The sequence below is a fragment of the Neopelma chrysocephalum genome, unplaced genomic scaffold, assembly GCF_003984885.1.
Source record: "Neopelma chrysocephalum unplaced genomic scaffold, ASM398488v2 Primary Assembly neopelma1_138, whole genome shotgun sequence".
NCBI lineage: Eukaryota > Metazoa > Chordata > Aves > Passeriformes > Pipridae > Neopelma > Neopelma chrysocephalum.
The window spans coordinates 5,174,332-5,196,500 of NW_020897800.1; the positions used below are offsets into that span (position 1 = coordinate 5,174,332).

The 22,169-nt window shown below is 51.6% G+C and overlaps 1 protein-coding gene across 10 annotated transcripts in view; it reads left to right on the plus strand.

Annotated features, from left to right (window-relative positions):
- The first annotated feature begins 4,716 nt into the window (after window positions 1–4,716).
- Window positions 4,717–22,169, plus strand: part of MSANTD2 (Myb/SANT DNA binding domain containing 2) — an 18,610-nt gene continuing 1,157 nt past the window's right edge. Inside the window, exons 1-6 of one of the 10 annotated variants that reach the window (XM_027699506.1) lie at window positions 11,516–12,559; window positions 12,635–12,681; window positions 14,049–14,131; window positions 14,724–14,769; window positions 15,378–15,636; window positions 17,348–17,408. In XM_027699506.1, the coding sequence (XP_027555307.1) occupies window positions 14,758–14,769; window positions 15,378–15,636; window positions 17,348–17,408 (332 nt within the window). In that variant the 5' untranslated portion in view covers window positions 11,516–12,559; window positions 12,635–12,681; window positions 14,049–14,131; window positions 14,724–14,757. Of the gene's footprint in view, window positions 5,197–11,515; window positions 14,132–14,723; window positions 14,770–15,377; window positions 15,637–17,347; window positions 17,409–17,566; window positions 19,076–19,817; window positions 20,385–22,169 lie in introns of those variants that run through there. The other 9 variants (XM_027699507.1, XM_027699504.1, XM_027699505.1 and 6 more) reach the window with 9 other exon arrangements.

The window sequence follows — 22,169 nt, forward strand, 5'->3', positions numbered from 1 at the left end:
CTCTGAGATGCCATAGGGGATGATACTGCCATGCTTTACAGGATGGTGTTGGTATTTTTTCAGGGAGCATACTGGAATGTTTTAGGAGATGATGGTGGGATGAATGAAGGAGATATGCTGGGATATTTGAGAGGACCTTATGGGGACATTTTAGGGGATGATGCTGGGATGCTGTAGGGGAGCAAACTGAGTTGCTTTAGGGAATGTCACTGGGATGCTTTAGGGAATGAGTCTGGGATACATGGAGGGATGTCAGGATGTATTAGAGGATGATAGTGAGACACTACAGTGGAGAACACTGGGATGCTGTAGGGAATGATACTGGGATGCTGTAGGGAATTTCATTGGGATCCTTTAGGGGAATGATCCTGGGAAGTTTTGGGGGAGTGCACTGGAATGCTTTAGAGGAAGACAGTGAGATGCTTTAGGGGACAATGCCAGGGTGTGCAAAGGAATAATGCTGTTTCAGAGGAACACACTGGAATGATTTAGGGGATGACACTGGGAGGCTGTAGGGGATGATGCCAGGATGTTCTAGGGGATGATGCCAGGATTTTTTAGGGGATGATGCTGGGATGCTTTAGGAGAGCTTATTGGGATGCTTTAGGGGATGACACTGGGAAGATTTAGGGGAATGCACTGAGGCGCTTTAGGGGGTGATACCAGGGTGTGCTAAGTGATAAAGCTGGGATGTTCCAGGGAAGCACACTGGCATGCTTTAGGGGATGCTGCAGGGATGCTTTCGGTGAGCAGATTGAGATGCTTTAGGGGATGACCCGGGAGGGCTCTGCAGGACGGTGTGAGGATGCCTCAGAGGACGGGTGTCAGGCTGTCTGTCCTCCACACCTGGCAGGCGCAGGAGGCCAGTGGGTCGAGGTCTCCTCGCGGGCATCCCAGCCCGCCTCATTACCGGCATCTTCGGGAAGCTGGAGCCCGTGTATTCTCGAGATGAGCGGCTTGGGGTATATTAACATCCCATTTCCACCTCTTTAATATAGAGTTTGTCGAGATCATTTATCAGCCGAGCCTCCCTTCAGGGCCAGGGGAAGCCGGGCAGAGCTCGGCAGCTGGGTCACGGCGAGAGGCGAGGGATGCTCATCCCCGAAGGAAGCCGGCTCCGGGTTTAACAGGTAGTGGCTCATGTGCGAATCGCTAGTTTGGGACCGCCACATCATTGGGAAAGGCTCTATCAAAGCTGGGCTTAATTGGGTGGAAGGCTTGTTTGCATGGCCGCTAATGGGGGATCAGAGGGCCGGGGACCCAGCGCTGACGGCCTCACAAAGGCAAGCAATTACTTGCTTGTCTGCATTATGTATTAACCCATCTGGGGTCGGGATATTGGCTTTGAAAGGGAGACAAAGAGGGGGGCGTGCCGGTAGCCCCCGCGCCGAATCAGCCCGCCTGGGTCCCCTTTGTGCAGCGGGCAGGGCAGCTGGATCGGGATGCAGGCGCTCAGGATGCTGATGGGCACCGGCGCACGGCAGCAGGGCGCTGCCTCGCTCGGCATCCCCGCGTCCTCCCCAATATTGCATCGAGCGTCTTTTCTCGCCTTTCATCAGTTTCCTGCCCACGGCCACGTCTCAGGATAATTGCAGCTTTGGCTTTAATTAGCCACCGTCGCCATTAATAAGTTTATACTTCTTTTCAGCAGCGTATTTTGGCGGCAGGAGGTTAATTACGAGCAGGTCAGTAAATTGCAGAGCACACACTGCTCTGGCTCTAACGACCCGTCCGCTCGGCTTTTTGGCGGAGTTTTAATTATCTCTATTGAATTGGAAGGTTGACTGGAACAAGGTGGTGGGGGAGTGTTGGGGACCGGGGGGGTGTTTCCCCACTGCTGCCCCAAGCTCCTTGTCCTGCCGTCCGCGCGTCCCCCGGGGAGCTGAGAACGGCCACAACTCATTGCATGGGTGAGCCCTGACTGAGAACGACCACAAATCATTTCATGGATGAGCCCTGGTTGAGAACGCCCGTAACTCGTTACACAGGTGAGTCTTGGCTGAGAACGACCGCAACTCATTGCACGCGGCAGTCTTGGCTGAGAACAGACACAATTCGTTCCACAGTTACCTCTCAGCTGAGAACACCCACAACTCATCGCATTGGTGATCCTGCCTGAGAACACCCACAATTCATCTCACAGGAGAGCCCCAGCTGAGAACATCCACAACTCATCACATCCTGACTGAGAACTGCCACAGCTCATGGCAGGGCTGAGCCTCGGCTGAGCACAGGCACAGCTCATGGCAGGGCTGAGCCTCGGCTGAGCACAGGCACAGCTCATGGCAGGGCTGAGTCTCGGCTGAGCACAGGCACAGCTCATGGCAGGGCTGAGTCTCGGCTGAGCACAGGCACAGCTCGTGGCAGGGATGAGCCTCGGTTGAGCACAGGCACAGCTCGTGGCAGGGATGAGCCTCGGCTGAGGACAGGCACAGTTCATCGCAGGGATGAACCCCGCTGCTGGACGTGCTGCTGCGGGCGGGCTGAGCACGGGCCCAGCTCTCTGCAGGAATGACTGCAGAGGTGATGTGATGCGGGGTGGGGTGAGGGGGGCCCCCCCTGCACGCCCCCCGCGCCATTAGCCCGCGGTCAAATGGCGCTGCCGGGACGCGGGGCCGCATCGCAATCAGCTGCTCCATGGCCCTAATGGGTGTTCAGGCCCTAATTAACCGCCACCCTCATTTGCATCCATCCCGCCACCCCCCCTCCCAGGCCTCTAATTGTGGTCTGGTCAGCTCTGCGGGGCTCGGGGATGGGGGTGAGCGGGGGCGCTGGCAGAGGGTCTGGCAATCTGGGGGACACCCCAGCAGTGGGAACACCCCTCTGGGGACCCTGCTTTGGGGACACTTTGGGGACCCTTTTGGCACGGCCGGTGGTGGGTGCAGCCCCCTGGGGACACACAGCAGGGCTGGCAGCGGAGACATCCCTTTGGGGACGTGCCACAGGGGCTGCAGTGGGGATACACCGGCAGTGGGGATACATCCCTTTGGGGACACAGTGGCAGCGGTGACATCACTTTGGGGACACTCCACAGGAGTGGCAGCGGGTGCAAACCTTTGGGGACGAGGTGACAGCAGGGACATCCCCTTGAGGACATGCCTTCCGGGACATGGTGGCAGCAGATGTATCCTTTTGGGGACGTGATGTGGGGCTGACATTTGGGACGTCCCTTGGGGGCGTGCTGGCAGCGGGGACACCCCACTGGGGACACACCAGCAGTGGGTACGTGCCACAGTGGTGACGGTGGTTTCAGTACTTTGGAGACACGCTGGCAGCAGCGACAACCCCGTGGGGTTGTGGTGGCGGCAGGGACACCCCAGCGGTGGGGACACCCCTGTGCGGACACGCCGGCATTGGGGATCTCTCTTGCGGACGCTCCCTGGGGACAGCAGCCGATGACAAAGAGCCCGCCGGCCCCGCGCCCCCTGCCCGGTCGGGATGTGTGTGGGGGGGTCAATGCTCCCCCCGCAGCCTCGCGCCGCCGCCAGCCCCTAATCCCGCTAATTAGAGGGGGATAATTACAGTCCTGATCGCTCCGCGCCGCGCTGCGGGCAGAGACGGGCAGGGACAGGGACAGGCAGAGGCAGGGGGATGTCCCCCCTCCAAGTCCTGCCGCCCCCACCCCCATCCCATTTGTTTAACCAACACGGCCCTAATTAAAGCGTTTAATTAACCAGCCCAGGCGGGGATCCCTAAGGACCCCTCTTAACCACCCCCCTTGGATGATGGGAGCTTTTGGGGGGGTCTGGGGAGGTCGAATCTCCCCGATGTTCGTTAGTCTTGGCTTAACGAAGAGTTGGGGCGCAGCTGGGGTGTTTCCCCCTCCCTCCGCGAGCTGCCCCTCGGCTCATCAATCACGGCCACCGTTAATTGAGGTCCCGGGGCTGCGGGGGCACCGAGGCCGGGGGCAGTAAGCGGTGGGAGGAGTCCCTGCTACCCCCGAAAACGGGGGGAGCAGCGGTGCTTCGGGATGCTCGGCCCCCACACTTCAGGGGTGCTCGACCCCGGGGTTAAGGGGTGCCCAGATCGGGGAACGGGGGGGGGGGGGTTTGATGCTCGGACCTAGAATTTGGGGCTGCTCAGCCCCCACTTCTGTGGCTGCTCAGCTGCAGAATTCGGGGATACTCAGACCGGGAAAGGGAAGTCAGCTCCGGTACGACGTGAATGCTCAGCTGCGCAGTTGGGATGTTCAGCCACTGGACTGGAGGATGCTCAGCCCCACATTTGGGATGTTCAGCCCCAGATTTCAGGGTGCTTAGCCCCAGATTTGGGATGTTCGGCCCCACATTTGGGATGTTCAGCCCTACATCTGGGGGCGCTCAGCCCCAGGCATTGTAAGGAAGGCTTTTGGGGTCCCAGTCCTTGGGGGTCTCTGGGGTCCCTACCAGGGTGGGGACCGGGCCACGCCCAGCCATGAGGCCACGCCTACACATGTGATCACGCCCACCACGTACGCGCCCACTCATGTGGCCCCGCCCATAGCGCAACCAAGGTCCCGCCCATCCACGCCACGCCCCCTCTTACTACCACGCCCACAACAAACCACGCCCCCAGCCCCTCTCCCCTATTTCCATGACCACGCCCCATTACAGCCCCGCCTCTCGCCCAGCAGACACGCCCCCTCCCTGCTCTGACCACGCCCCCGGCCCTGCGCTGCCGGAAGCCCCGCCCCTCGGGCGGGGCGTCACTTCCGCCCGCTCGGTGCGCACCCCCATCATGGCGGCGCCCTGCGGCTCCTCGCAGCTCCCGCCGGCCGAGCCGCCGCTCCGCATCCCCAAGATGGAGGTGCTGTCCCCGGGCTCGCCGGGCGCGCTCAGCGACGGCAACCCCAGCCTGTCCGACCCCTCCACGCCCAGCGGCGCCTCCCCGCTGGGCGCGGGGCCGGCGGCCGGCGGGGCCGCGCTGGGCGCCCGCGGCGGGGCCTCGCCCTCCGTTTCCTTCTCGCCGGGCGGCGCCGCCGCCGCCGCCGCAGCCGCCGCCTGCCGCGGGATGTCCTGGACGCCGGCGGAGACCAACGCGCTGATCGCCGTGTGGGGCAACGAGCGGCTGGTGGAGGCGCGGTACCAGCAGCTGGAGGGCGCGGGCACCGTGTTCGGCAGCAAAGCACCCGGGCCCGCCATGTACGAGCGCGTCTCCCGCGCCCTGGCCGAGCTGGGCTACGAGCGCACCCCGTCCCAGTGCCGGGAGCGCATCAAGGTACCCCGGGGGGGCGCGGCCCGGGAGGGGGGGGCGGGGCGGGCGTCCCTGGGCTCGGCCCCCCCGCGGGTGGGTGAGCTCTGGGGTCACCCCGCCGAGGGATCGTCCCTCGGGGGCTCCCCCGGAAGAGGGGTTTTCCTGAGCATCCTTTGGCCCTGGTCTGGGGCACCGTGTCCCCAGGGCTCAACCCAGCCCTGAGTGTGCAGCACTGTGTCTTGGGGGTTCAGTCCTGTCGGGATCTCTCCCGCAGCATCCTTTGGTGCAGGCTGTGGGCATCCTCTGGCCCTGGGTTTGGGGGCACCGTGTCCCCAGGGCTCAGCTTTTTGGGGTCTCTCCGTGCTGCAGTTTTCCCGAGCATCCTCTGGGCCTGGCATGGGTGTCCCCAGGGCTCAGCACAGCCCTTGCCCTGGGTGCAGGGCACCACATTCCCTGCCTCAGCTGCCTGGCTCCCTGCAGTTCCTGGCTGGCACCTCCTGGGTGCCACATCCCCTGGGTTCACCCCTTGCACCCACAGCCTCCAGTAGCACCCTTGGGACCTGGGCACTGGGTTCTGCTCCTCAGTTCCTCAGGCATGGGTGGGCTGTGGCAGGATTCCCCCCTCATGAGTGGATACAGTGTCCCAGTCATTCGTGTCCCTGCTCATGGGGACAGCCCCAATAGGACCCTTCCTCTGTTTTTTTGGGGGAGCCCTGGGTCGCCTCCTTTGGCCCTGATCATGGTGGGCACTGTGGTTGACTCTGTCCCCTCACGTGTCCCCCAGCATCTTCTGTCCGTGAGGGGCTGGCACTGGCTGCTCCCTGAGGCCCCCTGGAGAAAAAGGAGCTCCCAGTTCCCCCACTCAGGAGGGGTGGCTCAGGCTCTGGTCCCTCCTTTGCTTTGGAGTTGCTTTGCAGGGACCAAAGGCTTCCCCAGCTCTCCTGGAGCGTGCTGAGTCTTCACAGACCCCTTGAGTAATTGATAAACAGCCCCCTGGGCTGCATTTCACAGAGGGATCTTTCCAGTTCCATCATTCCCTGGGGAAGGAGGGGCTGGGTTTGGTGCCCAGTTTGGGAGCAGCCACATCCTGCTTTTACAGAGAGAGGGATCATGGATGGGGTGGGAATCACTGTGGGGAGGGTTTGAGTTTGTAAACGTGGATGATGTCTGGGAGGGTGAATTAAACTCTCTGAGCTCCCTCTGATTTCTGTTTCCCCTTTCCTGACCCGGGATCCCCCTGCAGCCACCTAAAAATGCCAGTGGATTGAAAAAGTAACATGTTGTTATCGCTGGGGCTCAGCGGAGCCCATTGTTTCTTCCTTCCTTTTCCCATCCCTTAAATACACCTGTGCCAGCCCAGCTGGGCTGGGTCTCTCCAGATGTGTACACCCAGGCTGCCTTTGGTTTCCAAAATACATGGAATAAGGGGTGCTACAGCATCAGGAATGCCTGGGAATGAGTGAGAGATTCCCCCTGTTGATTAGAACAGCCTGTCCCTGGAAGTAGGTACTCAAACCAAACCGCCTTCCTACAGAAGCTTTGGTTTCTCAGTGTGTTTCCTCATGTCCACGAATTTGCTGCTCAGGGATCTGTTTCCCTTGAACACAACCAAATATTTTTGGAGAGGAATGTTGCTGCACCGCAGACTGTCTCGGAGTGCCTCGTTTTCCTGGCGGTTTTCAGGGTGCTTGTTTCTTCGGTGTGTGATGGAAGAGTTCCCTGGGGTGGTTTGGCTTTGCCCGAAGGTTTTGGGCTGTGATGGGAGTCAATGCAGCATCTGTCAAGGACAGACCCCTGCCCCAGTTTTAGTCACAGCATTAATGCTCAGGGGGATGCTGAGCAGGCTGTGAGGAGACATCTCGTTGTCAGGACAGCCCAGAACCGGCTGTTTGGGTTGGGAGGACGCTGTTGGATGGAGCTGGTTGTGGCTGCCTTGGGGCTGGAGCAAGTGTTGGGTGACTCCCAGCAGTTGGAGCTCCTTGCAGCCAAGGATTCTCCCCCATTCCCTTCAAAAGTGAGGCTTGAACAGGTTCTTACTCCTGAAATGTTCCAGCTTGAAAGAAACCACCAGTCAGACAGCAGTGAAAGGGCACAGGGTGATGTTTATCACCAGGAGCAGCTCTTGGCAGACCTGTTGGATGTTTGTAGACCACAGTACGTCAGGGTGGGCTCTCCTTCAACACCATGATGCCTGGCTGGGAGTTATCCATGTTCCATCCCTTCCTTATCCATAATGTTCTGTATTTCTATGATTTTATGGGATACTTAATGCCCGTCAGGGAAGGGCAGCATGAGGCTTTGCTGCTGGAGTATTAATGTAAATGGTGCTTCAGACATACCCTGTTCAGCTGATTTTATAAATGCATTTTATATAAGGGCTTGACACTGGGTTGCTTTGGGATACCTGCCTTCCCTGGCCACAGCCAAGTCTTGAGGAGCAAGTTCAGCTGGAAAGGAACAAGTCAGCTTAGAAGCAGAGAGTTTTCCAGTTGTATGGAGTGGATGTGTTCCCTCCTAATTCAAACAGGGTGAGCAGGAAGGTCCCACTGCAGATTTTCACCCATCCCTCACCATCTGCATGTATTTTTCTGCACATCAGCAGCTGGAATGAGGCTGCTGTTGGGTTGGAGCTGCTCTGGAAGGGTCTGTTTCAAATTTAGGGATTCACATGTAACCATTCCAGCAGCTTTTCCTTCGGAAAGAGACCTTCAGTGCGACTTGGTGGCTCCGAGGTCGGTGGCTTGGTGAGCTCAGCAATCAGGAGCTGCAGGAGAAGTGAAACATCTTGATTTCTGCCTGTTGCACTCCCAGAAAAGCTGTGCTGTGCACCACAGTTTCATGTCACACCGTGTCCTTAATCCTTGCTTGTTCAATAGCACACTCTGACTGTCCCTATGGCACGGAGCTCATGTTGAGGAGCCATTCACACCTGCTTTTCATCCAGCCCTCCTCCTATGCCCTGTGTTCCTGAGCAAGGATTTACCCTGGTTTGTCTATCCTGAAACTCATCACCTCCCCACAGCAGCTCATGGAGAGCCCTGTAGTTTTCAGGTTTGACCTTTGTGCCGGGGTTTTCAGGCAGGTGATGGAGTATTTGGCCAAAACCTTCCCATCCTTGCTGGGATCCTGTGCCCTCCACCTGATGCAGGCACAGGCAGCAGGAGGTTTGCTGTGAGCTCAACTATGAGAAAATGAGCTCTGGTGAGCTGGGGTGGTGGAGTTGGAGCTGCACAAGGGGCGTTTTCAGGCAATAAAGACTTGTTTTGTTTTAAAGGAGTGTTCTTGAAATAATGGGCTCCGGATGTTTTTTCAGAACCAGATTTTAGGCATTTTTTTAAACCCATGGAAGGATTTCTGCTTCTGTTGCTCCCATCTTCACGGAATCAAAGACTCACCCTCCTGATGGCACTTTGCATAGCTGAGATGGAGAAGTGTTTCAGGGCTGGAAATCCTCTGGCTGTGGGCACAGCTGGAGAGCCTTTCCTGAGCAAAGACAAATCCCTCCTTAAAAGTTGCCATCAAAACTAATTTGGGGGCATTTTCAACACATCGTTTCTTCAGCTACCGCAGAAATGCGAGTTCTGCTTTCATTTTGCCTTTCCCAGAGTCGATGCCAAGCCATTGATTCAAAGAGAAGCAGCTCCAACATCTTAACTGCCAGCTGCAGGAATTCCCAAGTCTTGCTGCCAGTCCCACTTGCCCTCTTGTTGGATTTTCTGTGCATTGAAGAGGCTGGTGCAGCTCTCGGGAAGAACGTAGGAACAAAGAGGAGCTGGGACTGCTACGAACCCACATGGAACAGGAAGGGATGGAAAATTACACATGAATGCTGGGGAAGGAATGAAAAATTACACCTGGCTATCAGTTGTTGGTGTTTCTTGCTTTAAGCAGTGTGTGGAGTGGTGATGGCAGGGCTCATTTGTAGCAGGGCTGTGGTTTTAGCTGCTTTACGATGTAAACTGTCTGTTTTTAAATCTTGCATGAAGTCGTTTTTAAGGCAGGAAAAGCTGCTTTAACGAGGCTGTCTTGGAAGCAACACTTGCTGTGATCTAGTATGACCTGCTGCTCGTTACAGGAGGTTGGATTTCACCCAGAATGCCATCCTTGGGTCCAATAGGGTTGAGTGGAGCTGCTGTCTTTTAATTTAAAGATCTCAACTGATGGAGCATTGGTACCTTTCTTAGCAACCAGCCACCTTCAAAGCAGCTTTGCCTTTGATTTGAACCTACAAGAAAGATGGAAAGGGACTCTTTACAAGGGCATATAGTGACAGGACAAGGGGGGATGGCTCCACAGTGTCAGCAGTAGGGTTAGATTGTGTATTAAGAAAAAACTCTTCCTGGTGAGGCCCTGGCACAGGTTGCCCAGAGAAGCTGTGGCTGCCCCATCCCTGGAAGTGTTCAAGGCCAGGTTGGATGGGGCTTGGAGCAACCTGGTGTAGTGGATCCCATGACAGGGATTTGGAATGGGATGAGCTTTAAGGTCCATTCCAACCCAGCTCATTCTATTTTATTTCTTGTGAATGTGGTCTGTCTTCATCTTGAGTTTATCTCAGTCCCTGTCCCAGTAACTCCCTGGGCTACAGCACATGCAGATGTTTAAGTTACCTTTGGTTCTTTCCTTGGCTTAGATGCAGATGCACTGTGTTTTCCAGGCTGGGTTGTTTCTTATAATCCCTTGAATCCTTTCCCACAGCCCAGCTTCTCGCTGGAGGATCTCACGGGCCCCTGTAGGTGGGAGCAACTTTCTGTTGACATTTATAGCCAGGAAAAATAAACTCTTCAGTGACAAAGAGCAGATTTAGTTGTTTTACTCCTTTGTGGGGCTGTGGCAGAGGAGGATCTCAGAGATGAGCATCATCTGGAGCAAACCCTCCTGGACCCGCTCTCCTCAGTCGGGGTATTTGCAGAGCGCTGTCATGCCTGTAAGAATCTGACTGGAACTGCAGGGACAGGATGAGTGTCTTTACAATCCAGTGGCTTGTGTAGCCATGTTGTGTGTCTGTAATAGTCTGGTCTGGTCATTCTGGTACACCTGGGTCATCCACTGCTCGTTCCATGGGTGCAGAATGATTCCCTGAGGAAGCTGGGAGCGAGCTGGTAGATTTATCTTGTTGAGACAGAAACAGTTGATGGTCAGGAAATTGTTGCAGAAGGACAAATTTGCTAAGCTGGAGCATTAAGTCTCATTTTTGAGATTCTTGAACATTAAATCCTAGATTGGGCACACACAATTTTTTCCTGTTGTGCTCTTTGGCTATGGAGGACTTGGGAAGGTGTTAAAAATCCTCCTGATTTTTGCACACAGCTTCAAGCACTGGCACAGCAGCAGAACCTCCCTCCTGCTGAGTGTATAATTTGGGGCCAAGCAGATGATGCTTTCTGGACTGCTGTGGTCTCACCTGTTACCAACCCTTGACCACTGGTCCTGGTGAACACTGGGGTTCAAACCCTCTTTGGTATTTCACTTCCAACTCTTCCTGTGGATTTAGAGATTGCTCTCCCCTGGTAACAGCACAGTTGTGGACCTTCCTCTAGAGACCCTGAGCCCCAGGATGGGCACAACACACTGCTAGGACCATGTGGGATGGCAGTTTTAGCCTTCTGAACTACACGAGGTGTTTCCCCCGTGGTGCTGCCCCTGTTGATGCTTTCAGCCACTTGACTGAAGCTTGTTTTGGAGAGGAGCATTTTCCCTCTCACCTGTGGAGTGGTTTGTGCTGCTCTTCCTCTTCTGGACGGGGTTGTGGCCTCGCTCCGTTCGTTTGAGAGCAAGGACCAGCAAGGATTTGAGTCTGTGGTCTCTCCTGACTTGCACAGATGTGACCTCCTGAGTACATCTCAGACCTCTTTTGATCCAGGCTGCTGCACTTTTGAGTTTTCCATAAAAGTCTGGCTTTGTGGGTGGTGTAAAGATGCTTGTCCTGATCACAGTGGATGCACGAAACTTCAGGTTTGATTTTAGGAATGAGCTTGTTTCCAAAGGCAAGATAACTTACTCAGGTGTGACCTTCAACACTCCAAAGTGTTTGAACAGGTTCTGCCAGGAGCAGGTTGAACCTTACTCAGGCATCTCATCCATTTAGTCTGGATGTCAGGAAAAGGTTCTTTCCCGTCACTTTTCTTTTTCTATCCGAGAGCCAAATCCTTCAGGAAGTCCCTGTGTGTTCAGGTGTGTGGGGATACAGCTGAGGCCTCGCTCTGTGGTGCAGAGCATGGTTCACTGTGAGGGCTGGTGTGACCCCAGTGCTGTGCTGGGGCAGATGTGCAGCCAGCTGTGGGGCTGGAGCCTTTGCAGACAAGGCTGCAGCAGCTCCTGTGGCCCACGCCGAGCTCTCAGGGGGCTGTGTGTGTGCAGGGCTCTCGTGTTCTGCAGAGGAGCATTCCAGCTTGGTTCCTCATGCTGGAGATGTGTCGAGACTGTCCAGCTGCATTTTGCAGTGCTGTGTGACTTGAGAGTTTGGGGTGCTGCTGTTCTCCTTTTATTTTGGATAAACCACACAAATGGGGCTTCTTGTGGTGATACCCAGTGTAAGCCTTGTGTTCTCCTGCCTTGCACACAGCATTTAATCTAAAAGCTCTTGAACTGGAGCTGTCAGACTGCTGTCACCAGTTCTGTTTCCTTCTGCTCCTGGGAACTCAGGAATGGAGACTTCAAGACCTTTCACTGTCCCCTACAACCACTCCAGGCTTCAAAAGCCGTTTCTTTTGTCCCAGTGTAGTTTCATCTCATGTTGCCTGTGAGTATCTTGGCATGATGAGGGAGGGAGCTGTTTGATACTGCTGTTCTTATTTTGGGATATAGAGCTGAGAGCTCCTCTCTCCCATTAAGTAAAAGAGCATCTTCATTGCTGAGTGTTTTGCTGAGCGGTGCTCAGGGCCTTAGGGACCCCTTTAGGCTGCTGTTATTCAGCTTAAAGAGATGATTGTGGACACAGCCACAGGCCACCAAAGTGCTCTGCAGAGCCTGTAGTGTCTCTCCCTGAGTAAGAACATGTCTCAGCTCAGGGATCTGGAGTTCCTTGTGTTAGACCTCCTCAGGTTATGTATAAAAAGCTCCCTGTGGTGTGGTTCTCCCTCATTTTTTGCTGGAAGGAGGACTGTGATATCAGCCTTCCTAAAGTCACTCCCTAAGGCTTCTCTGATCCTCATCCTGCAGTTCCTGCAGAGGTCCAGGTTCTCCGGTGGCTTCACTCGTAGAGATGAGGACTCGTGAGTTAGAAATGGTGAGAAAACCCACATTGAGCTTTGTGACTGTCTCCTCCTTTGGTTTTCCTAATTATAAATTAAGTGGGGATAATCTGTCTTCGTGTTGCAGGCAGTGTTGCAGAACAATAAGCAAAAGCCTCGATCTCTTCCGGTCTGGGCAGTCACTGGGCAGTGATCAGGTCTGTTTTCAGTTACTTGTCCTAAATTTCCTGGTTTCTTGTGTATCTGTATCAATATGTGTATGTGCACTTTAGGAACCACGGAGCAGGAGTTGAGCTGGACACCAGGAGGAGTAGAGGAGGTGCGTAAGAAAAAACCAGATCCTAGATCTTGGAGATCAGAATAACCCGGTGGGAGAAAGGTTAAGGGCTAAAAACTCTCCGGGTTTCCTGAAGTCTGAGCAATTATTTAGGTCTTACCAGGGTCTCTGAAGAAGAGAAGGCTGTGGGGCTTACGTGAAACAAGGCTGACCTGTGGTATTGGGAGGGAACATCACAAAAACTAGTAGGGACTGCCCGTTGGAGACACTGAAAAGAACCTCTAAGAAGAAAGAGTTAGCAGGAATCTCTATTCTCCAGCAGACAAGACCAAGGAGCCACGAGCTGCTTGGCCACAGGCCTTTTGGTGCTTTGGAAAGCCCCAAATTTGAGATTATCTCCCTCAAATTTTAGGTTATCTGCTGGCAGAAGCAGAGGTAACACACCCAGGTGAGCAGCTGGGCAGTATCCCCAGAAGTACTCTTGACCTGCAGGAGTAATGAGCAGTGACACTATTGCTCATTTAGTTTTGTCCCCCTTTCTGCTTTGCTCCCTTTAGTTACTCCACTAGTCTTCACTGACTTGCTGCTAAATTATTTTCGTAGTAAAATAAGCCAGTTTGCAGCCTGACTGAAATAATTAATTACTACTGGGCTACAACCCAGTGTGAGATCCTCCATAGCCCCATCAGTGTTGGAAGCAAAGGCTGAAAATAGAGTGTGAAAATAGAGTGGCTGTGGGTGTTGAGTGTTCCTAGAGGGCTTGGCCAGGAGTAGGGATGTTTAGGAGACAGTTTGTGTCGCTTAAAGGCTGCTAATAAATGCAGCTAGAGGCTCTAAATCTGTGTTTAACTCTGGTGGATAACCCAGGGCAGACACAAGAACTGGGATTTGGGAAATATATTTTTAAGAAGATCTGACTCGGGGTGGATTTTAGAAAGAGTCTGTGAGTGAAACAAGAGTTTGCTCTTATCACTCGGGCAGTTTGAGATATCACTTGGTGAGATTTGAGCTGAAAGGAGAGAAATTGGAGTGAGGAAACTGAATTGTAGCAAGCAAATGTAGCTGTACCTACAGCCTGAGGGAACCACTTTGCACCTAGTGGGTGCTGACAGGTTTCAAGGCCAGGTTTTGGTTCCAGGTTGCTGTAGATGGTTGTTTTCCCCCCAGCTCACAGACAGAAGCTTAAAATGTGCTGGTGTTCATCCAAAGAGGATCTGTCTGTTTATCCTGAGGTAGCAAAGGCAAAAGTGGGAAGGGTTCCACCTCAAACCGCTGTAAACCACTGGTGCCTGTTGCTGCCTGTGTGTTTCTATGGGTTGTTTTTTATTTTGTGTTAATTTTGTGTGTTTTTGTTTAAAACAGCAGGGTAATACTGACTTGCTGCTTAGCAGTTTTGCTTCTGCTCCCAGGGCTCTGAATCTCAGGAGGAAACTGGTTAGAAATGTATCCCTTTCCTGCTGATGCTGTTAAACCAGCATATGAGGAGCATTAGGTAGGTTCCAGCTTTCTGGAGTCGTAAAAGTTCCTTTTTGGGGAATAAAACTAGTGGTTTTTGTAATGATGTGTCTGTTACAGTCCTCCTCCAGAAAGCAACAGTACTAGCTCTTCCCAAATTATTGCCTCTCTTGAATTCTAGAGGCAGCTTTGCCATTCAGGTTAGAACCCCAACAATCTAATACATTTAATTTTAAAAAATTAATGTTTTCTACCACTTTACCAATCCAAAAGCCATCAAGCTCCAGCAAACCTGGGGCCTTTCAAAAGTAGAGCAGTATTAGAATTAAAACCACATCGAGACCTGCATATTAAGCTTTAGTTTTTTTACCCCCAAATAGTTGTATATTGCTCTGGATTAGGGGGGAAAAGGTGGATGGAACTTGTGGAGCAGCTCAGCCGTTGGTGTGGGATGTCAAAGGGATCACCAAAGGCAGATGAGCCCTTTGCATCTGTGTGGGAGGTTTGGCCCCAGCACTGTTTGAGAGGCTGCTCAGACCAAGCCACCTCAGTGCTGTTTCTTACTTAATGCTTGATATGGAAGTCTGGGAATTGGGAGCATTATTGATTTGACCTCTTTTAAATTTCAGCAGCTTCACAAGAGACAGAGTGAGTTAGTAAGGAATGCAAAAATGTGTAAGTAATATATATTTTTCTAGCTGAAAAGCTTAGGCATATCCATTTTGTACCTTGTGTCTTCTTACCAGAGTAAGGAAGGTTGGAGTGTCTTTGCTTTGGGGGAAATCTTTCTCTTTCCTTTCTCTCTCCTCCCTGCTTCCCCCTCTCCAAGCTGTGGGCACAACACCAGCTCTGCTTTCTCCTCCTTGTCGTAGGTGTGCATTTTCCTGGCTGGTTGGTGTCTCTGACTGGGGGGCTCTTGGTATTTTGATTTATTTAATTTTTTTCCCTGCGCCCATAGCAGATCTGGGGATTTTATTTTTTTTTTATAAGTGGGAAAGAGAATAAATCAGCCAAGTTAAACCCAAGGAACCTGTAGCTGCTACACAACTTGTCCTCTGTTGTAGTAATGTTAATGCCAAGCGGGAACGTCGGGTACACACGATGCTTCCTGGTGGGTGTAGATTAATTTGGGAGTGTTGCTCGTGAGCGTGGGGCAAATATGACCAGCAGAAATAACCCCTAAACCCCTAAACTCTGCCTGGCAGCCCTGTGACTGTCTGCAGGTGCCTGTGTGGTTGTCCAACCCGACCCCCCGTGGCTTAACCTGCTTTTCTCTGTCTCAGACCCTCCGCAGGTGCTACAGCCGCGTGAAGGAGCACGGCGTGGGGAAGAGGAAAAGCAGCTACACGTTTGAGCAGCTGGAGCAGGTGTTTGGGCAGGGAGGATGGGACTCCCAGCCCTGCCAGCCCGTCCTCATCAACAGCAGCGGCTTGTACCAGGAGCTGGAGTCGGACGGCAGCACCATGGAGGAGTATTCCCAGGAGGACTGGGGAAACCACAGTCAGGACCTTCACTGCTACCAGACCGGCGAGCAGGAATTGGGTAAGAAATCCCATCCTGGCACATCTCCAGCCTTGGGTTTTACCTGTGCTCGTGCCTGTCTCACACAAATGTATCTCAGTACCAGCTTTCATCTCTTGCCTGTGATGTCCTCAGGGTGCCAAACACATCCCCAAGGAGAAAAGGGGCAGAAATCCCCCGGTCAGTCAAAAGCAACATGTGGTTCTTGAAGCATTTTAGGGTCAGGACTGGAGTTTGAGGAGCCTGGCAGAAGGAAAGAAGGGCTGTGTGGCCAGAAATGATGGAGGAGGTGACACCTTCCCTGTCTCTCCTTCCGCTCTCAGTTTTACTTCCCTTCAAGGGAAATAAAATTCCCTTTCAGTGGTACCTGAGTGTTATCATTCAAACACCATCTGCTTAAATTGTGAATAGGGCTTCAACCTTCAGCTGGTGACACCAACAACTATAAAAAAGTGTTGTTCCTTCCTCTATACCCTGATATATTGAAATTAAACATGTTTATATCCAGGCGTGTGGCCTTTTTTAAATACAAAAATAACAAGCAAGCTCACACTTGAGGATTGAGACCTAAACCAAACTCTTCCACGTGCTTTTCTTGCCTGAATTATTGCTGTCTCTGCACAAGAATCAGTCTATTAATTAATTTGGAGGTTTAGTTGTTGCTTGTGGGTTATTGAACTTTGTTAAACAGAGCGAGGTTCCACGTTCCTGATGGAAAATGCACACCAATCTGAGCAGTTCTGGGAAGAAGTGGCTTTCTTTGGGCTTATTTTTCCCTCTTGAGCCACTACTCCTATGTGTGTGTGTTCCTCCCTTGCCTGAGCACAGGAAACTTTAAGCTGATCAAATTCAATGGAGTTGCAAGTGAAGAAGTTGAATTAGAGAAAGGCTTTTTTTTCCCCCATTTGTAGGATGAAAGAGGGAGAGGAGATGCAGTTGGGTATGTGTTCATGTCTGTGTTTAAGGGACTGGTGAGTCAGGATGCTTTGAAAGAGCCTTAAATCACAGTTTAACGTTAAAATTTTCAAGTTGGCTGTTGAGTGCATTCCGGTGCCTCAGACTTCTTCCCTGGGGGATTTAAAAATCAGAAATATGTGGGAGAGAAACGGTGGGGAGAAGAAAACGTTACAAAACGTATGTAAATGATGGCTAATTCAGTCTGGTTTGGCTTGTTTTGGTGAGTCAAAGCGGGATCTCCTGGTTTGTCACCGCTCTCGGGGCCGTTTGCGTGCGCCGGGGCTGACGATGTCCTTCGTGCTCAGAAGCTGTGAGCAAAGCACTTGGCACGCAGCATCTGAATGCAACACAGATGCAGTTCTGCTGCTGCCTGTCTTCAGCTGTGCCATTGGAAGCAGAATTGCCTTTTTTCTCTCTTTTTCCTATTTTTTTCCTATTTTTTTTTTCCTATTTCTTTAAACAATGCAGTTTGCGATTCAGTCGATTTTGTGATTTAACAGCAGGGGTTGGAGCCTTGTCCTTGAAAGGTTTTGCACTTGCAGGGAGAGATTCAGATCTTAACTGACAGCATCCCTTCCAAGTTAAAGAAAAACCAAATCAATTACAGAGGGTTTGGGAACTGGAACTGTCTCGTGCAGAACTCCAGCAAACTGCCTGGCTTAGGAAGCAACTCTGATTTGTTTTTTATTTAATTTCAGCCTCTGGGAAAAAAAAAAAAAAAAGCCCTAAGTGCATTATTTAAAATATAATTATGTGTTGGAATTTTACCTTTCAGATGAAATGCCTACCACAAAAAGAACATTAAAGATAAAACAGGAGTCTTCAGAAGACACGCAGTAAGTAGTTTATGAATGTTTTACCCTGGAATGTGTTTCCCTGGGGACGTTGTGCAGGAGGGGAGGATATTTGAAACTTCTGATTGTAATTATAAATACATTGTGCAAGACTATTCATACAGTTGAATCTGCTTTATACATTATTCCCACTACCTCAGAACAGCTGAAAAGCTTTGCAACTCTGTTTCTCCTTGGCTTTGCCGTTCAGCAAACGAAACGAGGCTTACTACATGGATGGAAGGACTTAAACCACGGATAAAATCCACAAGAAAAGCTCCCTTCCTTGGTGGGAAGGCATGCCAAAGCTTGGGAGCCTTTTATTTTCATTTTTATAACTTTCCAGACCTTATTTGTAACCTTTTGGCTGGGCTTAATGTAACAAACACTGGAGCGTTCTGAGCGCTTTGAGCATGCGGATCTCCCTCGCCAACAATAATATGGAGCATTCCCAAAAATGAAAGGAATTGTGCTGGATTTACTCCATCCAGTGCTGCTTTCTGCCAACCTTCAGGGTTGTAAAACCCACGGGGTGGTTGCGGATCCATCTGTGGGGGTAGTGAGCTGCAGCAGCCGGGCTCACAGACCCTTCAGGGCGTGTTCCACACATGAGCTCCCCCACTGAGATGGCTTGGAGTCATCTGGAGTCAGTCCGGGGTTTTCCATGGTGGAAAACGAGCTCCTGGAGCGTAGGAAGTCACCAGCACTGGGAACAGCAACTGAGCGTCCCTGGTGAGTCACACAACACAGGCTTTGTGCTGTAACTCAACGAAAAAAAAGTCCTCCAAAACCTGAAAAAAAACCCCAATGTTAAAATATGAATAAAAATAAAACAATTTAAAAAGAAAATAATAAAGATAATTAACAAGAAGCTTTCATTGTAGTGCCGTAGCTTCATCAAACTTCTCTCTTCAGGTGGATTTTCACGTGCCCAAAGGTGACTTTTTTCTTCATGTGGAGCAAATTCAGTTTAGCAACTCTGGGACAACCTGGAGAAAAATAACATTTTTCAGTATAAATGTTGTTGTTGAACAGTTTGTTGATGCTGCTCTGGAATAATTTTGCCTTTAGGGAGCTGCATAGCAAAATAATCCTGAATTTTCTGAGGTGAAGGCTTGGACTACCTGAAACTTCTCTTCCAAGTTTTGTACGTGGACAACTGGATTAGATTTTGGTAAATTAGAACTTTCAGAGTTTTATGGTCATTTTTCCCCCCTAAAATGCACTGGAGTCTATGAATTCAGGGACATTTTGTGGAGTGTGACAGTCCTACGTGCTCAGTGGAAGCACAGAGCATCTTCCAACACACAGATTTGCTGAAAGCTGATTTTCCTCTTGTCTGTGAGGGGAAGGAACTTCTAGACTCTGACTTCGTAGCTTAAAAAGCAGTCAGGAGTAGTAGGGCTGATACAAAGATAAGATGAATATTTGTTTGTTATCTTCAAAAACTAGATTTGCATCTAAAAGCTACAGAAAATAAATAGTTGCCTAACTTTTTACCTCTTTGTGTACATTCTAAATGTAGATAACTTAGTTCAAAGTCGGGGCACTTTGGTTCATCTGCAGTCTTGGTCAAGTGCAGATTTTCAGCAGAAATAATCTCCATAAAATTGTTCAGATTATCTGATGAACCTTGTGCTGTGTTTTTGGACATGGGGAATCAGAATCCCAGAATGATTTGGCTTGGAAGGGACCTTAAAATTCATCCAATTCCACCCCCATGCCATGGGCAGGGACACCTTCCACTAGCCCAGGTTACTCCAAGCCCTGTCCAACCTGGCCTTGGACACTTCCAGGGCTGAGGCAGCCACAGCTTCTCTGGAAAACTTGTGCCAGGGCCTCACCACCCTCACAGGGAGATTTTCTTCCCAATGTCGCATCTACCCCTGCGCTCTGGCAGTGGGAAGCCATTCCCTGTGTCCTGTCCCTCCAGGCCCTTGTCCCAAGTCCCTCTCCAGCTCTCCTGGAGCCCCTTTAGGCACTGGAAGGGGCTCTAAGGTCTCCCAGCAACCTTCTCTGGGTGAACACTCCCAGCCTGGAGAAGAGGAGACTCTGGGGGGACCTTGGAGCCCCTTCCAGTTCCTGAAGGGGCTCCAAGAGAGCTGGAGAGGGACTTGGGACAAGGGATGGAGGGACAGGACAAGGGGAAATGGGCAGAGTTGGATGGGATATTGGGAAGGAATTGTTCCCTGTGAGGGTGGGGAGGCCCTGGCACAGGTTGCCCAGAGAAGCTGTGGCTGCCCCATCCCTGGAAGTGTCCAAGGCCAGGTTGGACGGGACTTGGAGCCACCTGGGCTAGTGGAAGGTGTCCCTGCCCATGACAGGGATTTGGAATGAGATGATCTTTAAGGTCCTTTCCAGCCCAAACTGTTCTATGAGTCTGTGACATGTGAGGACTTCCCATCTTTGCAGTGTCACCTTATTTTTGGCGGTGTAGGAAGCAAAGGGCAATAGGTAACCCATGTCCACATCCTGTGCTCCATCAAGATGCTCCTTCCCTGCAGTAGCTCTGCTGTTGCCTCCCCTTGGCACGCTGCTGCCTCCAAATAAACTGTTTTGAAAAGTGAAATGCTGCTTCGAGACTGTTCCACTGGTTTGAGTTGATTTGAGGAGCAGTTTGATTCACTGCGGGCGTTGGGAGGATGAAAAGCTCGTGGAACTTCACTGAAAGCAGCTGTTCTGACCCCTTTGAAGTCTGCTTGGTTTGGGAACAGCGCCTTGGAACAAACTTGCCCCGGCTCTTGTCTCCAGTCTTTCCTCATTTGAATTGCAGAAGCTTCCATGGAGGAAGAAACACAGATCCCAGATTCCAGCAGGGAGGTGGTGGTTTGAGGACAGGGGAAAATCCAGCTCTGGGGCACCTTCTGCAGCTGACAAGTGAGATTGTCCTGAGACACATGACAGGGCAAACCCTCTGCTCTGCTCCCTTTTTTATCATGGAAAGTGAATAATATTAGCAATATAAATAAAACAAATACATCAATGCATATTAAATAAATAATTTAAAATAGTTCAACAAATGACAATTAAAATTTAATAATAAATAAATAAATAAGTCTTACTGCTTATGATACCTCTGCTTGGCGTGGAGGTCCTGGATAGAGCCTGGAATGCAAAGCTCAGCTGAGCCATCGGGTCCCAGCATAAGGGAGGAGATGCTATAACTTAAAGACAAAACTCCTTAAAATTCCTCTTTCCCTGTTTTCCTCTGTGCTGGAAGCAGTGAGTTCCCTGTGGAAAGCCCTTCTCTGCTGACAGAGATCCCCTCTCACGGAAAGGTTCCTGTTCCCCACAGGAGCAGTCGGAGTGACTAATGCACCCGAGCTCCAGCTCTGGATTGTGCCGAGCTAAACCAAATATTTATAGTGCAATTAATAAAGGTGGGGGCTTTGCTTTCGGTTCCTCGCTCTGTTCCTCCGCTGTTGAATGAAAACCTGCCCACGCCGCGCTCTCCTGGCTCTGCCTGGGATGGGAATCCGTGTGCAGCTGGAGCTCAGCTGCCATCGGGAGTCGAGCGCGCGCGTGCCAGGGGTGAGACACCACGCTGGGCTCCGGCACTGCCCTGTCCCCTTGTCTGTCCCGTCCCCTTGTGCCCAGAAGGTGAACTTGCACTTCCAAAAGACATTTTTCAAGGCTGGCAAAGCAGCAGGGAAGCTTCAAATCAGTGTTGCTGCAGTGTCTGTGTGTAAATGGAAGTGGATTTGGGGTGAACACGTGTTCTCCTTGCCCGGGATTTCTCTCTGTTGCTGCCAGGCAGTGGAACTGATTCCTCAGGAATAACTTGCAGTAAGAAACAGGATTTTGGTGGCAATGGAACAGGCATTTTTAAGAACCTCTGGCCCAAACACGGCTCTGCTTGCCCAGCCTGTCCCTCCTCTCTTCTCTAGAAACTCAGTTAAGCGCCAGCCATGGCAGAGATGTGCTTCCCAAAATGCCTTTTAAGGTCTATCGAGGGATCTTCTGGCATGGTTGGTGCTGGAAGTTCTTGAGGAACTCCCAGGGCAGAGGGGAGTTTCTGCCCCACAGAAGAAAAGCAGTGTTGCCTGGTACAGTTTGGGAGGAGCAAATGTCCTCTTGGGAATGTGGTGACCCCCCAGTTCTGGTTTCCAGATGTGGCACAATGGATAAAAGGAAGGAGACTTGCATGGACGTCCTGTTTGCTGGACCAAGAGAGGTTTCTCTGATAGCAAACAAGTTCCATTATCTTCCTGCACCTTTGGTCATAGGACAATAACTCCTCAGATTAGGAGTTCTCCCTGCCAGCTAATTACACCCTAATGGTCTCATTCATCCCAGAGGAAGCTGCTGCAGCTCACCACAGGTGCACATGGATGCTCTCTGCCAGTGTCAACCACTCCATGGAACCTCACTACTGGGAGTGCAAATAGCTCTTTGGGAGCATGGGGATTTTTTAATTGCCTATCCAGAGGAATTCCCACTGTTCATCCCACAGGATCCAGAATGTGTCTGGGTGTATCTTCTACTCCAGGGTGTTGGTCACTTGAGCCACATTTCCGTCCCAGCACTGGGACCGAGCCCTTTGGAGCAGCTTGATGCTTCCATTGGGGTTTTTACAATTAATAGTCCTGTTTGCTGGCATTACTTTTGGGATAACAATGAGGTGAAAGCCTTTGGAGTGGCAGTTGTAAATTGGGGATGCAGCACATGGACCACGTGGCAATGGAAAGAATGACCCAGTAATTAAGTGTGGTTTTATTCAGCAATGCCAGACACGTGTTTCCTTGGAGCTGCTTTGAGACTGGG